General features: G+C 33.0%; 2 protein-coding genes across 2 annotated transcripts; one reads left to right on the top strand and one right to left on the bottom strand.

Annotated features, from left to right (window-relative positions):
• The first annotated feature begins 1,379 nt into the window (after nucleotides 1-1,379).
• On the top strand, nucleotides 1,380-5,483 carry LOC123660034 (anamorsin homolog). Its single transcript, XM_045595178.1, has 5 exons — nucleotides 1,380-1,755; nucleotides 1,835-2,064; nucleotides 2,246-2,411; nucleotides 4,267-4,373; nucleotides 5,299-5,483. Exons 1-5 carry the CDS (start codon nucleotides 1,614-1,616, stop codon nucleotides 5,401-5,403), a joined length of 750 nt encoding a protein of 249 aa, XP_045451134.1. The 5' UTR covers nucleotides 1,380-1,613; the 3' UTR covers nucleotides 5,404-5,483.
• A 2,706-nt stretch (nucleotides 5,484-8,189) lies between these two features.
• On the bottom strand, nucleotides 8,190-11,779 carry LOC123659794 (ataxin-1-like). The gene is made up of 3 exons (XM_045594966.1): nucleotides 11,393-11,779; nucleotides 10,585-10,818; nucleotides 8,190-9,963 (listed from the first exon to the last, which is right to left on the bottom strand). The coding sequence occupies exons 1-3, from the start codon at nucleotides 11,777-11,779 to the stop codon at nucleotides 9,658-9,660; spliced, it is 927 nt and encodes a 308-aa protein (XP_045450922.1). The 3' UTR covers nucleotides 8,190-9,657.
• Nucleotides 11,780-16,590: the final 4,811 nt, after the last annotated feature.

The following is a 16,590-nucleotide window of genomic DNA, read 5'->3' as shown; positions in this document are numbered from 1 at the left end:
TGTTAAATCTAAATAACCAACACAAAATACACAGTTCTAGCAATTGGATGTGTTACGAAAAGGAGTTTGACTGTCTTATTAATCAAATCGATATTATTATTGACCATAAGCTAAAAGAGCGCCAGGAAGTTTACAACCTCATAGCACAATACTCTGATAAGTTCAAACAAGTTTACACAGATGGATCAAAAAATGATATAAATGTTTCCATGGCCTATTATGTACCTCATCTGAAGTTTGGCCAAGGCGTCAGATTGAAAAAGGAGATATCAATATTTACAGCTGAAGCTCTAGCAATTACTGCTGCCCTAGAATTCATTAAAAAACAAACTAATCAATATTGGCTGATCATTACTGACAGTATGAGCGTTCTAAAGGCTTTAGATAATTATCAATTCAGTGCTAATACAAACTTCATCATTTTAGAAATAAGACATCTCCTTTATCAACTATCCAGAAGAAACTACAACATCAAATTATTGTGGACACCTTCACATATAGGAGTAAGGGGAAATGAACATGTGGACTTTCTGGCACGTTCAATTGTTGACAGTGACAGCGGCAGCCCTGTTGATGAGAATGTTGCCGTACCATACACTGATCTATTAGTTGCTATTAAATCAAAAATCCTATCTGATTGGCGTGATCTTTGGCGACAAACCTTGTTAAGAAAAGGATCTTGGTATGCTCAGATAAATCAAGATATTGGAAAAAGTCCTTGGTTTACTAAATCGCATCAACATAGAAGCAGAAAATATTATACAATACTATGCCGCTTGAGATTTGGACATTGCAGATTTAATGCACATTTGAATCGTATGCGTATCATCTCATCGCCCGTTTGCCCACATTGCACCAACAACTCTACACAGTCTTTAGATCACATATTTTTTGAATGCTCCGCTTTTAATCTGGAACGCCTCTCATTTATAGCCAACTTGTTATCAACTTCTGGACCAAAAAATGTCCCGCGCAATACACAAGATTTATTGACTAATTTGGATAACTATACTAGTATATTTGAATTTATTTGCAATACTATCAATGATATTTGAAACAGGATCAGGACCTTCATTCATCGGATGTGAAATTTTATTTTGATATTTCAGGCTTCGGCCTATTACAGACTTGGTTTCGACCTCGCCTATCACTTATAGACAAAGAAGAGTAGACGAAAATATGAAATTTCAGACTTGGTTTCGGCCTTACTCTACCAGTCATCGAATCAGAAGAACAATAAAGTTACTTCAGACTTGGCTCCGGCCTTTTGATATATCAGAACGAAACTTACAAATTCAGACTAGGCTGTATGGATTATAGTCCTTTGCCTTTCCCTATTGGGGATAAATTTTAAAACAACAACAACAATTGATGAAACTGTGATATAATTAAGCGCTTCACACAGGCGCTTCTCGAAAGATTATAAAAGTCGTTTCTGTTTGATATTGTGCGTAGTTTGATACATCGTATATACAGTATCATTCATCAGTGGTTTTAATATTTTTGTACTGAGGATTCACTCATTTTAGTTTTATGCAGTAATTGGTCGTCAGCGTAACTGAAATATAAAATTATTTCATTTATTCTTAATAAAAAAAGAACCTGCTTTTACCATGAATAATATCAAAAGTGGCGATAATGTATTAATCGTATGGAGCAACAGTGAACCTAATGAAATCAGCAATCTAGTAAACCAAATTAAAAGTATAGGCAATACGTCCGTTGTTCTTGAAAATTCTAGTATGATAGCTGAAGGTGCGTGACGATATTTCTTTAAAACTTATAAAGTACGCTTAATACCAATTCTAATTATATATTTTCTTTCATATTGCAGCATCAAGACCACTATCCTCTTTTGGTGTAATTTTGTCTAATTGGATTCCACCACACTCCGTCAATCACAGTGATAGTTTACTTGCATTATTTATAAAACTTTTGAAACCCAATGGTAAGCTTGTATTGAAAGATACAAAAGATATTACACTGAGTCTCAAACTAAACGGGTTTATAAATGTCATTCAGGACAGTGACAATGTTTATATAGCTGAAAAACCTAATTTTGAGGTAACTTTTTCTCACCTATATTCATATATTTAAAATTTTCAGTTCGTAAACCTAAAATATGCTTAAATGTGACTTAAAGTATTTAAATACATGCTTGATTTGTTAAAAATTTTAATATTATATTAAAAAAATTGATATATTTTCTTATAATTTGTTAAATAAAATTTTTGACTGTTTTTAGGTAGGGTCTAAAGCATCCCTTAAACTCGGCAATAAATCAGCAGTCTGGAAATTAGATGACACAGTAGAGGAAGCATGGTCAGGTGCGAAAGACGATGAAATAATCGATTCGGACAAGTTACTTGATGAAGACGACTTGAAGAAACCTGATCAGCAGTCATTACGAGGTTTGTGACACACTGTATGAGCAAAATTTCTATTGCTACATCTCTAAAGCTTGTTTAAAAAATTTGTTTTGGTCACAAACTGTTAAATTTTATTGGCATAGGTATCAAACTGAAATTAAAAAAATTATATTTTGCATAATAATGTCAATTTTTTTTATTTCAATCTCTAAATATCAATAAAATTTAATTATTTTCAACAACTCACACAAGTTTTATGAAACACTACTCTAAAAAGCATTTATTATGACTTCTATTACAAAAAAAAACAAATGTGAAGTTCAATTATGAAGACCTCAACACATATGAAACCACAATAATTATCTTAAATCATATTTTTTATGTAATTGATATATTGACTTAAATTAGAAATAATAAGGAATTAAAAATTCTTCTAATAATATTTATGTATCTTTCTTGTTTTTAAAAATAATACAAAACAAAAGTGACATTGTAATTCTGTGATATCATTGTATCTTGATAAAATAGTATTGAGGTTTTGTGTTTCGAATTGTACTGAAGTCTGTTACAAGGTTGAGGTTTTGTGTTCCGAGTGAGGTATGACTCAAGGTGAATTGATTAATGCTAAGAGGATATGAATGGACGTTTTAGATTTACTACCTGTTACATACTTATTATTACAGATATTATGAAATTTCATTTTATTCTTTGACATTTCATATAATAAATTTGATTGACATTTCATATAACATATTTGTAGGAATTATTACAAAACACTCTCTACTATTTACACAAGTAACAATGCGATTCAATATGCCTTCGTTTGTGTCTGTTGAACAGTGCAAGGCACGTCTCGACGCGTTTTTCGTGCTGACGTTCATTCAATTCGTGAGGCACCCATTTGTCGAGCCTCTTTACCTTGCCAATTTGACGCAAATGGACCAATACTGTTTTAGTGCTAACTTCGAAAGCTGCTGCTAATTCAGCTGTAGTTTGAGAATCATCAGTCTCCACAATCGCCTTTAATTCGTCATTGTCGACCAACATTTTCGGCCGACCACGTTCATTTTTTGGTCAAAATTTCCGGAACGAAAGCGAGTAAACTAATAACGGATGGTACGATCGTTAGTAGTGTTCGCGCCGTAACAATCGTTGATGTTGCTTGCCGCTTCTGCCGCTTTGCTACCACGACGGAACTCATACTCCGATGACGAAAAACTTACAAATGCGATGTAAACAGAACGCTAACCATTACCCAAATGACTAATTATAAAAAAAGAATTTTATATTTTTAAAATAAAAATAATTTGACATTCGAGTTCTTAGTGATTTTTTTTTTTGTTTGAAATAATACGACGAAACGGCAATTTCATAGGTATAACAAGTACCCAGCAAATGTTATTCGGCCCGGAATAGCAGCTACAAAATTTAATTCCTGATATACTGAAAGAAGCGCCACCTCATCATCATCTTCATCACTTCAGCCTATCGCAGTCCATTGCTGGACATAGGCTGACACAAGTTCGCGCCAAAAACGGCGCGATCTCACGTGTGATGCCCAAAATCATCACACTGGGCAGGCGCCTTGGTGACCGCTGGGCTGGTTTTGTCGCACCGAAGACGCTGCTGCCCGTCTTCGGCCAGTGTATTTGGAAGTCAGCAGTTGGATGGCTATCCCGCCATCGGTCGGCTTTCACAGTTCTAAGGTGGTAGTGGATTGTGTGTAGTAAATCTAAAGCGCCACCTACTGGGTCTAATTCTTAAAACCCGAATATTTAAAAAAATTGATCCAGCTAGTTAGGAGAAGTTAGGTGACAAACACACATACAGAAGAATAGGTAATATTATTCTTGCAATAGAAAAAAGGATGTGTAAAATATTTTGTGATTATTTACAGTTTGTGCAACAACTGGTAAAAGGAAGGCATGTGCAGACTGTTCCTGTGGCTTAGCGGAAGAACTAAGAGGGGAGACTAAGGAAACACCAAAATCATCATGTGGAAGTGTATGTACCAGTATATGTTACAAAATTTACGTTATTCAGTTTACTTTCAGTTTGTTATAAGCTACTCTGATGCTTTTATGTATTATAGCTTGTTTCACGAAGGTTATTTTAATCATTAATATATCTTAATAAGTATTACTACTTTGTTCTATTTATAAGTTATATATATATTATTCTAAGTATAACTACTAATAATAAACACAAAAATCTAATTCATTAATTTGATTTAACTGCTCTGGTATAATAAGATCAGAAGTAAGTTATCGTAAGAGGCGACTTAGGGATAACACAGTTCCACTACCACCTTGGAACTTAAAGCCGACCGTTTGGGGGATAACCATCAAACTGCTGGCTTTTAAATATACAGGCCGAAGACGGGCAGCAGCGTCTTCGGCGTCCCCACCGTAGCTCGAACAGCATGTTAAGCTGTTAAACTAATCTAAGAGAGAAAGAAGCCTCGTTTTGTGTGGTTGAGTATATGCGTGAGAGAAAGGTTAACCAGACAGACTGGCACCGTAACAAAACGGTTTACCCTCCCATAAGAAGCTATCACTTCAAAACTTGAATGGCCACGAATAAAGGCTCAATATTATTTTGGGAATGCGAATGTTCAGCGCCATCTATTTCAAAATATCATACTTCAGTGTTGTAAATTTTGCAGTAAAACTTCTTCACACATGCTTGAAAAATTATTTCTTGTAGTTATTACCAGTAAAATTTATTTCACATTTAAATGCAATATCTATCCTAAAATGCCTTATCTCATAAGTTGACAGAGTATAACTTATTGTAGGTGTAACGAATTAGTTTTTTGTTATATATATGACTAAAATGCGTATCTTCATCTGTTCATTCTAAGTCCAAGGTAATTATATTTATAGGTAGTATAGACTTATTCTGATTATTTTGCTTGTTTTATTTTCAGTGTTACTTGGGCGACGCCTTCCGTTGTGCAACATGCCCATACCTTGGTATGCCAGCATTCAAGCCCGGTGAAAAAGTTCTCTTGGATCTCAAGTCAGATATATGAATTTCTTTAGTTCTTAATAATTTATGTGCTTGTTACGTGTTGTAAATGATATGCAAATAAATTTTTTTTCGTAATCTTTATTCGATTTTAAATTATTTATTGTGTCCTTATTTTCAGTCTCGAATAATTCTCGCTCAGATTAAGTATGTGTTTGTACAAATATTTGTATCTGGCCTGAGTGTCCTTATAGCTATTATGTATAGGTAGTTAGTTATCTGCCAACCGGCAATTATCTGCCCAGAAATGGCACTTAATATTTTTATAGTTCTTATATTTTTTTAACTAGCTCAATTCATTTTCTATATAAAATTTATTCCTTATCTGTTATGTAAATCAACATTTTTTATAATTAGTATTTTTTTAATTTACTTTTCATTTGTCACAAAGTATTACACCATTATTACCCAGTTAAAAATTACTTTACTCAATTAGAACTTAAAGCACTTGAATTGTCATTTAACAAAGTAAAATTTTACATCTTGACGGCTTCGAGATGTATTCAAGGGTAAGAAATCAAACAAAATCATAGCAAATAGTCAATTATACATATTTTCTTTCTTTTTACAAACAGTTAACTTAGTTTTAACATATCTCTGTCTATAACATTTTTCATTTACATTAAATCTGAAATAGCACTCATTTTGCTATACAATAAAATATACATATAATATTTGCGATATTTGTCATATAATTATATAACGATTTATATTTTATTTATCTATTATTTAAATGACACATTTCCCATTCTCTAGTTTAGTACATATTGAAAACAGAGACAAATTATTGTTCTTAGTTGAGAATTTGAAGGATATTTCACATTATATATTGTCTGTCTTCAATATGCTATCACAAAATCATTTGTAACCGTAGTAAGATGAAATAATATCAAATATATATTGAGGCTTAACCTCTTTGGTCGATATCTTACCAGAAACAATGATACACTATAGAATATCGATAGGACTGTAAAGATGGCACAATCATTTGTGTCAAAATATATTCTGTAGTGTTGATATAGTAATATTACAATCGTAACCATTACTGGCCATACCTATACATTGGCAACATGAAAACAATTACATTATACGTGTCTCATTATTCACTGTATTTTATTGTAATTATTCTAAATCACCAAACACTCTACAATCGCTCACGCAACATTACCACGCACCCTGAATTCTTATAACACAACATTTTTGAAGAGTACAAATAGGAATAAAAACATGATGCAACCATTGTAGAAAATATAGGTATTAAATATGGAATTTGCCGTTTTTATCATATAAAGGGGCTGAATCTGCAATATGTATACATAACACAAGTTACCTATATTAATATTTTTGCGTTGAAGGTACAAAAATTTATCAAGGATAAAATTCTTACTTTATTGAAGTTTGCGTAAAATATAATTTAAGAAGAACATTGGACTTGATGATAGAATTAATCTTTGCTTACCTTATTATTTAGGTTTGCATTATGTTATTCTAAAACAGAGGAAAAACTTCTAACGTTCATATATAAGTGCAAAGGAATGACTTAAATAATAGGTGTCCACGCTTTAACTGCAGGGAATCACACAAATTCAGCTTTAAAAATAATTGACGCACTAAATATAATCAAAGGCGCGGAAGAACATCGATTGTGCCCCAACAACTATAGTTACATCGACGGCGAAACTTCGTTCATCTTGACAAAGTTTCGTGTCATTCGCGATTGTGCTCCAGCAACTTCGATAATCTTATAGCACCTATCGTTGAGAAATTAATTAATACTTTAGAATTTGGATTTTGGGAAATAATACTTTTTAGTAACGAATTTTGTACTAAACGATTGTCCATCCCGTCGAAACCGAAACGTTTCGCGCCCGTTTACAAAATAAATGCTCCTATCTTCATAATTTAAGTAATATCATCGAAGAAACTACAATCCCACAACATTCAGTAAAGCGTCCCAGTCTTTAACGATATTATTTTCATCAAATTGAGATCTTGCTTAGACTTGATAGCGACTGGCTTGCGTGACGCCTCGCGACGCCATCGCCACTGCGCTCACCTAGTCTTAAAAGTTTGTGAGGTAGGCTTAGTCATGATCTAATGAAAGCGCCTTGTTAGAAAATACCGATTAATAAAATGAGATCTTTCATTACATTACAAATAATAATAATAAAGACGTTAAAACTAGAATTACATACATTATACAACAAATTATTAATTTAATTTTATACAACACCGTCCGTCGCCAACGACGCTCATTATACGCTAACACGGTCGGTTAATATATTTCAACATACAATTAATAAGCACGTAACAATATACGGTACAATGAAACTTTCTCAAAATCTAACCATTCTTTTCCACGCTGTTTTTACTGGATTACCTATTTCAAGTTATAACTGAGGTTTTGTTAGAAGCAACACAATCCTGAGTCGTTGCAAGCTACGGTCTTTTATATATATGTATGTGTGTTATTATGTATGTTATATTTTTAAAATTTTATTTCAATAAGCTGAACACGGATTTTAAATGGAAGTTTAATTTCACATTACTGTTATTGATTCCTTTTAATTTGTTAACAAGAAAAATATGCGTTTATGTTTTGTAAAAAAGTAGAATATCATTCATGCAAAATAAAACATAATTAGCAGAAATTATTTTAAAAAACTTTATCGTGATTACCTAATATATAAAATCATCTTGATAATGATATGGCCATACTTTTGTCGTTATGTTTATAACGATATATGTATATTTAATCACAGACTCTACTTGTTTTTATATAAGTTTTAGTTAATCTGCGTAGTACTTTCGAGTATACAATAACTATACATTTCCTTACCAATAACGCACTTATAATTCTAAATACATATATATATATTTAATCAAGCAATACTTCATACCTATTCTGACCAATAACTACAAAATATCACAGACGGTGTGTTTATTATGTATACATCTTCTCATAGAAAAGTTATGTGTGTATCACACATGGACGTCAAAAACCAATAGAGATGGCATCTAAAAACCATGACCATTAGACATATTTCTTTATACAATATATAATTGGTATCAACAACATTCATATTAAACATCAAATTATTTGTCAAAAGATTTAGTTCAGCAAAGAATCAACAGTCGCCGAAATACCTAACATCTAAATTAAGGGATTAATGTTTGTATGAACGTACACCCGCTTCCTAGCGAGATAACAAAAAGGTAACGACACTGCGTGTGGATATGTCTGCCGTCACAACCATGGAAGTAATGAAATCAATATGACTGCTCGTTAAACAAGATCCAGAAAACCGAAAGTATAGTAATACATTTAATTATTTAAGCTCATCGCGACTATTAACGACCCAGTGTTCATTGTACCTTTTTCTTTTGTCTAAAACATGCATGGCTATAACGGTAGATTTTAAATCTCATAAGTTATCACAATATCTAACCTACATTAAGTTCTGGTTCGTAAAGTGTTCTTTTGTGCTCATGAGAATTAGTTGACTCACTTAAAATTACCACAATTTAGTTTGATTTTGCTATTACAGGCGCATTGTATGTTTGTTGTTTCATAACAATGGACTCCGATTTTTAAACTTTTATCCAAATATTTGTAAAACTTTGGTTGCATGGGTTAAGTCATTTTAAATTTGGATAGATATCCACTACGCTTATATGTAGGTATCTTGTAGCAAAATTATTAGCACCTATTGAGCATAAACGAGAGCTTTAGAAGTATAGCGTAATTATATTAACGGTCTAACCACACGTTGTAACTAGCAACATCCTACGAGTCCTCTATAAAGTTAACAATATGTTGTAGACCTTCGCATACTCATTTTAAATTTAATTCAATACACATGTTTTTGAGGACATTTACACATTTTTTATCAGTTAAAATATATTGTTAGTTCCATTTTGTGTGGTGTTCAATAACTTTGACATTTTACGCTAGTGTATGTTGACCTAAGTTATATATTTACAATATTGTACACAAATGCGTATAGAAGCACCTGACAGAAAAAAGCACCTAGGTTCCGAATAGAATATTAAGCGTACGATTGTGGATTGCCGATCGCCGTGGAAAAGTTACCATCATATCACTTCGTACAAATGTATATCGACGCGCTGGGGCTACTACGGTATCTGTCCCGAACTCCGCGTTAAGTATATAACAGTTCAGATTTTCAAGGCGAGGCCTGAAGTAAGAACGAACGGTGAACTAGATTCAATTTGTAGCGATGACGGTCGTTATCGTTCAACGTTTTTTTAAAGGAGGTCCTTCTTCCACGACGTCGGAGGCGGACCAGCGTCGCTTATGAGCGTCCTCCTTTACACTGAGGTTTTCTGGATGCGTTTGTGGCGGTGCTGTGACACTCGTTCCGACGCTTGATGTTGTCGTAGGAGTTGTGTGCTTGCGTGCGACCAACGATACGCACACATCTCCGACTTGAAGCCTTTGCACTCGTAATCCGTAGCGCGCCAGAGTACGCTCCGGTTTACACGACGCCCATCCACGGCCATAAACGAAAAATGGATGTTCCACAGTCGATTCTAATTCCACCTGTAAAAAATAAAATTATTCATAAGTTATATCGACAGTTGACTACAGTCTACGACAGATCAATTACCAACATAAGTTAGATTTTGATAAGGCAGCTGTAAAACGAAAAATAAAAATAAATAAATGCATTTGTTTTGTCAAAACCGACTAAAGATTGAGAATGGAAAACTCGTATGCGTATATATATATTGAGACTTTAAAATTGTAAAAAGAGCAGTACAAGAATGAAAACTATTTACTTTTGAGTATTATATAGAGAGGTTTCCTGAAAATGTAATACAAAAACATCTACAGCTACAAAAATGTTTAATCAAAACAATATTTTTAGAATTACCTAGGTACGTATTCGTTTTATTTAATCAATAACTTCATTATCTAAATTTAAATAGATTAAAAGAGTTGTAATGCTTAGGTAATAATATTAATAATAATATACATGATTGCACATTTACACAAAGAACAAAATTAACAATACAAGCAATTATAGTCACAAATTCAGTCAGGCGATCTAGTTGTAAAAAATGTCTTCCAGGCAACCTGATAGGTAATAGATGATAATTTTAAGCGTAGTTTTTATTTATAATTACAGCAAGGGTTTAAAATATACACTGAAATCTTTACCTGTGAGCGATTTCTGTCATATGTGAGGGTCAGTGCCAGGCGGTCACCGCGCTCGTCGAGCCGCAGTAACGTGCACTGAGTGAGCGCGAGGTCTCCAGTACGTTCGGCACTCATTACAAAGTCCTCTGTACGCATTTCTTCCACACGTCGCAAGGTACCATCTTCAAGTTTTATTAGTGCTCCCCGACAGAAGTAAGGAGCTGGCGCGCCCCGCTCAGGAGACGTTGGAGGTTCCTGTAATTTTTAAATACGAAATTTTTAATTATTTGCTCATAAGCAAAAACAAAAAATTAAAAAAAAAAACAACGGTGCAAGGTTAGGTTTAAGTAATGAATCGAAAGTTTCTAATATAATTGTGGTTTTCTAATGCCTATTTAATTTATAATGTAAGTAGATGTAATGTATGTAATGTATATAGTATGTAATGTAATGTATGTAATGTATATAGTATGTAATGTAATGTATGTAATGTATATAGTATGTAATGTAATGTATGTAATGTATATAGTATGTAATGTAATGTATGTAATGTATATAGTATGTAATGTAATGTATGTAATGTATATAGTATGTAATGTAGGTAGATTCTAATGAGAAGGAACAGTAATTTACAGCTGCATCCTTAAAAACCTTAATGGTATGTTACTTTTAGTATATCTTTGATTAATGCTTAAAATCCAGTCAACAATAAATAAATGAGCCTTATTTAACGAGTAAGTTAAATGATTAGTAAGTAAAGTTGTAATGTAAATTGGGTATCATAATAAATGAAACAATCTAAGAACGATTAATTTAAACAAATAATTACCTCTCTAGGAGGAGGCTGCGGCGCCGGCGCGGATACTGGTGGAGAATGGGGGGAGTGGGGCGCCGGTGACGGCGGGACGAAGCCGGAGGTTGGCCTCGGACGTAGAGGATACGCTGGAGGCTGCGGCGCGCGCGCTCGGTAGAGGTAGGAGGCGTAGGACGCGGGGTGTGCGAGGAAAGGCGGGTAAGCGCTGGGCACGGGAGGGAAGGGCGCGGGTGCTGGCGGCGCGGGCATCGGGTCGCGCGGGCGCCGAGGCGCGTACCGCGGGTAGGGGCGCGGCGGCGGGGCGAGGAACTCCGGCGTCATTGTCGGGGGTTGATAGAGGTGGCTCAGCTGCAGCTGACCCAGCTGGACCAGCGCCTCGCCGGGGAGGCTCGCTGAGATCATTGGATGAACTGGAAAGATAAAACATATAACATAAGAGACGGTTGGAAACTGAATGATCAATAAAAATCGTACGACTTAGCAAAGGTTTTTGAAAGTCTGTCCTCACAATTCCAGATTCACCAAATCAAATGAAAAAACAACCACGTTTCCACAGACTGACTGTTTTTTTTTCTGCGCAGACGTATCGACTATGGTTTGACATATAAACAATAATATGACGTTCACATATTGGTCAGTCCAATTCAACTCACATAAATTATTGTATCGCTTTCCTATATACTCGTAGCATCCTATTCAATTGTCCTATTAATACTTTGTGCGACGTCCTTTCTAGCAAAATGCACCGTCCTAAAATACTGAACGTTTGTTGATGTGTTTCCTTTCTGATATTTTTTTGTAAATATATTAAACGTACAATAAAATTTAGCTGTAAATATATCCTTTGTTGTTTTAAATATAATATTAAAACAACATAACTATATTCTTGTATAAATAATATCTTCTAACTTTAATGTACTTACGTTTTGTTTTAGGTGATGTATATTGTTCTTTTTTCTATATATATTATATATTAATATAGGTTTAATCTCGAAGGTTATTATCTCTACCGTGCCATTGAAAACTATTCAATCAAATGAATAAATAAAAATGTAGAATAAATTGTATTTTTTAAAATAAAACTCCACATCTGTATAAGATCCTTGCTTGAGCCGCGTATGGTGATGAGATAAGAATGTAGAACGGTCGACGTTAACATTATAAATAGATTAAATTCGTATGCATAATAAGTATAACTTAGTGTTCAAACGATCCTTGGCGTGGAATACCAAAAACCTTTATGTTTTAACAACATTCTATTTTTAAAGCTGTAATATTGTTATATATATAATGTTTTTGAATTTTGATATCCTGTCTCAAATTATTGTGATTTGACCACTGTAATAGAGGGTTAAATAATTTCAAGTAACGTTCTCTGTCGTTTATATGTTTGTATGTCCACAAAGGCATGAGAGTAAAAAGTGGTTAAGTATGATCGTCAGCATTCCTGTGCGTGTCTGTCTGAACGATAATTTGTAGAACAAAGAACACTCTCCGCACCTGTGCAAACAAATGCTCTCGTATTAGCACATGTCTCGCGTGTAAGGGAGGATCAGTTTGTATTTACGTACCGTAAATATGTATCTAGAATACTACATAATATGCACGGTATAGTTAATTAAGTCTGTTTAATGCTGAGTATTTTATTAATTCCTTTAAATATAAGCCGAAAATTTAAGCAGAATTAACAAAAAGGGTTACAATAAATGAAATTTGCAACTGCAGCAAGCAGCAAGCAGCAAGCAACTGTAAAAAGCAATGAAGGATGTCTAAAATTGTATTCTCGCGTTTTAACGCTACCGATTAGAAATTAATGCCAAACTTCATTCAATGTATCTATGATATTTATTTTATAATTAAAGTATTGCACAAGATGCAGATTAATAATTCATTAGCTTTATCTGTGACTGAAATTTTAGAAACAGTTAAGCAAAACAAGCCTTTTGAAAACCAAGTCTAGGAATCTCAGACAATTAATTAAAAAAAAAACATTAGCAGCGTTTCTAGCATCTTAGTGACAAACGTATAATTATAACCTCGTTTTTAGCAAAATTTGTAAATTTTATTCATTTGGACATTGTTGCACGATATTTTAGGAAACTGGTAATGATAACAATAGTCGCTAATAATTTAATAACGCTGTATTTCATACAAGATATGACTAATTTTGTACTAAAATACAGTTTATTGTGTTTCCCTGTTATTTTTAAGAGTAACTGTGGAGTTTCTTCCTGATTCTTCTCTGCAGAATTTAAATTTCGAATCTGTGGTAGTTTCACTTTTAAAAATAATAATCACTTTTAAAATTTTAATTCGTAAAATGACGATTCGGAAGTGTTTTGAATGTCAAAGTAACTTTTTATTCAAATATGATTAAAGTAATTTTATATTTTAATTTTTAAGTCAATGTTCTCGAATTAAAGCAATTAATATCAGTAAAAATATATTCTACAGTGTAGATATCAATAGCAAAACAACACTGATTTTTAGAATTCTGGCTGTACGTCATAAATTTTTTTTTTTATTATTATTTTATATACTAAATAAACGCTTCACACCCATCAGCCCCCAGTGGGATTTTCGCCTGTGCGATTACGACAACCATCTATATGACCAATACAAATATTTGTCATGTGCGGGGATCGAACCCGCGACAGCTAGCACAACATACTTATATAATTATAGCGCTGTGACCGCTGCGCCAACCCGTCGGCAATAGTCGGTAATAGAAATCTATATGTGTAAGTTTATAATATATATATATATATATATATATATATATATATATATATATATATATATATATATAAAATATGTTTTCATCAGTAAAACCTAAATGTTAATTTTTATGAATAAAATCTAATGCTAACGTTTTAGTGACTTTCACAAGACATTTATCTTTAAAATAAATCGAACACGAAGCCTTATTGTTGTTGCAATACAATAAAAATAACAAAAAATAAATTGAACCAATAAACTATTATTTTTTTTTTTGTTATGGCTAGCAATTATGTTGATAAGGTTGTTTGATTTACTGCCCACGGATATACCTTAACATTGTTTATTAAATGAAAGAAAATTAAATCGATTAAGATTTTAACAACAGCACAAAATTACGAAATATTAATATAAAAGTAAACCAATATTTGCCTTGGTCACACCATAACTTAAAAACGACTTAATTCGTCTTTTTGTTTAAATTTCGCAGAAAAAAAATTACGCGTTTGATATTTCGCAGGGCAACGTCTGTTGGGCCAGTAGCAGCTAAACTCGTGTCCGTTCCAATCACCGAAACTACTGGACCAATAGGCTATGTTTTGTAACCGCGATATTTTTTACCGCAAAATTAATAAATATGTATACGGTACAAAGTTCGCCAGGTCAGCTAGTAGGTATTATAAAAAATTATGGTAAAGTTTTGAGACAACAAGGAAATAATAACTCGTGATCTTTCGCCCAACAAACTGAGTCACAAAGACATCAGTCGTGACTAAGTCGTTAAAAATTCAAGCCAATTAGTTAGATTCATCAATACATTCGTTCTGCCTGGCTGTGTAGCCTCCCAGTTTATTTCTGTTGTCTGTTCCGAGTGATTACTAAAAACGATAATATATTTATTAGTTTAGAATATGCAATTGCGTATTGTTTGTCTAAGCAGTTTATTTTTTAAACTGGGACAGAAAAATTGTTTGCATGTCTAGTTTTTTTATTTTATTTTTTTGAGATAATAATTAACTATATTTCTAGTATAGAGTTTTGTCATCTAATAATTTTACTACGTTTTACTGAGTATTAAATAAAACCTTTATTTTTACAATATCATTTATAATTCATATACGTGTTACATAAAATGATAAAAACATATAAATATAAAGAGCACTCAAGTATTTTGGTACGCTCGAAGATAATTCAAAGTATAAAGAAAAAAACGCAAGCGAAAAGCGATTTTATTGTATTATGTAAAAGATAATTTTAGAACGATCTAAATTTGTCAGTTTCACATCCGGCGTACTGTCTCGCTTGTAATTGCTCGGCGTAGGCGCAAGGCCGTGAGTTCGCCGCCCGCGTGGAAAAACTTGCTATGAATGGCTTATGGTAACATAATATTATTGGTTGAAAATCTTACACGTGGCGCTAATAACGCTTTACTTATTACTTTTTTATAAAAGATACATATTTTCATTTCAAATTACGTTATACGACTATCTATGTAGATATATTTTGTAATGTAGACAATGCTAATAAAAATATTTGAATTGTATCAAAATATGGTTTTAATAATAAAGCATTTATACAATAAACGATTTAAATACTGAAATCGCAATACAAACAAATCTTTCCACTTAAAAATTATTGAAATAACTTCTTACTCCTTCCCTAGCCGCGTCATTGAACTATGAATGATACCTTATTATTTTCAAAATAGTGCAAAACGAAAAACCAATTTAATTTTTTTCATAATAACATCCGATATCGGTTGCAGCACTACTTAATATTCCGACTGTTACGTGTTAATGTAGATTAAATTCCTCAAAGCAACCATTATGCTACTTTGTTAAAAATTGAATGTGGGTTAAGGTTGATTTTTTTATATGCACAATGTTTTAAGTAATTTTATGACTTAACTATTATGGTAATCATTTCATTTCTTTTATACGATTTGTTGCAATCTTTTTATTTTGTAAAAGTCATTGCGATGCGTTTTTATATACAATATTTTGTTGTGAATCCTATCGTTGGAATACTAGATAGGTACTTACAAAACTGTCACTTAGCGCATACAATTAGATACTGTTTCCATAAATAGCGCTAATACAATAAATAGCGTTATACATAACGTTAGGTTTAACTAGACAGTTGTGAGTCTTACGGGTAAATAATAACAGTGTGAAAAGGCGCGGTCGATAGGACGCCGCACGCCGCCCGTAACCCACTTCCGCCGTCCGTGACCTTGCGGCCTCCATTCACGTCTTACCCCCGGCTGAAAACCACCCAACCCTTCCACGACTCACACCACTCGGCTCTAGCTAGACTGCGATTTGCTCCTTGTCATATGTTTGACAGAAATATATTAGTTTTCACGTTAAAAAGTATATCGCTATCTATAACTCATTTTTAATATATATTTTTGTAAAATAACACATTTACATAATTAGTTATTCAATTATATAAATAACAGAATCGTGACTTGTTGTAAATTTAACTTGAAACCA

The sequence above is a fragment of the Melitaea cinxia genome, chromosome 14 (assembly GCF_905220565.1).
Source record: "Melitaea cinxia chromosome 14, ilMelCinx1.1, whole genome shotgun sequence".
Lineage (NCBI taxonomy): Eukaryota > Metazoa > Arthropoda > Insecta > Lepidoptera > Nymphalidae > Melitaea > Melitaea cinxia.
Note: the sequence above shows the minus strand (reverse complement) of the source record. Positions and strands in the feature narration are given on the sequence as shown.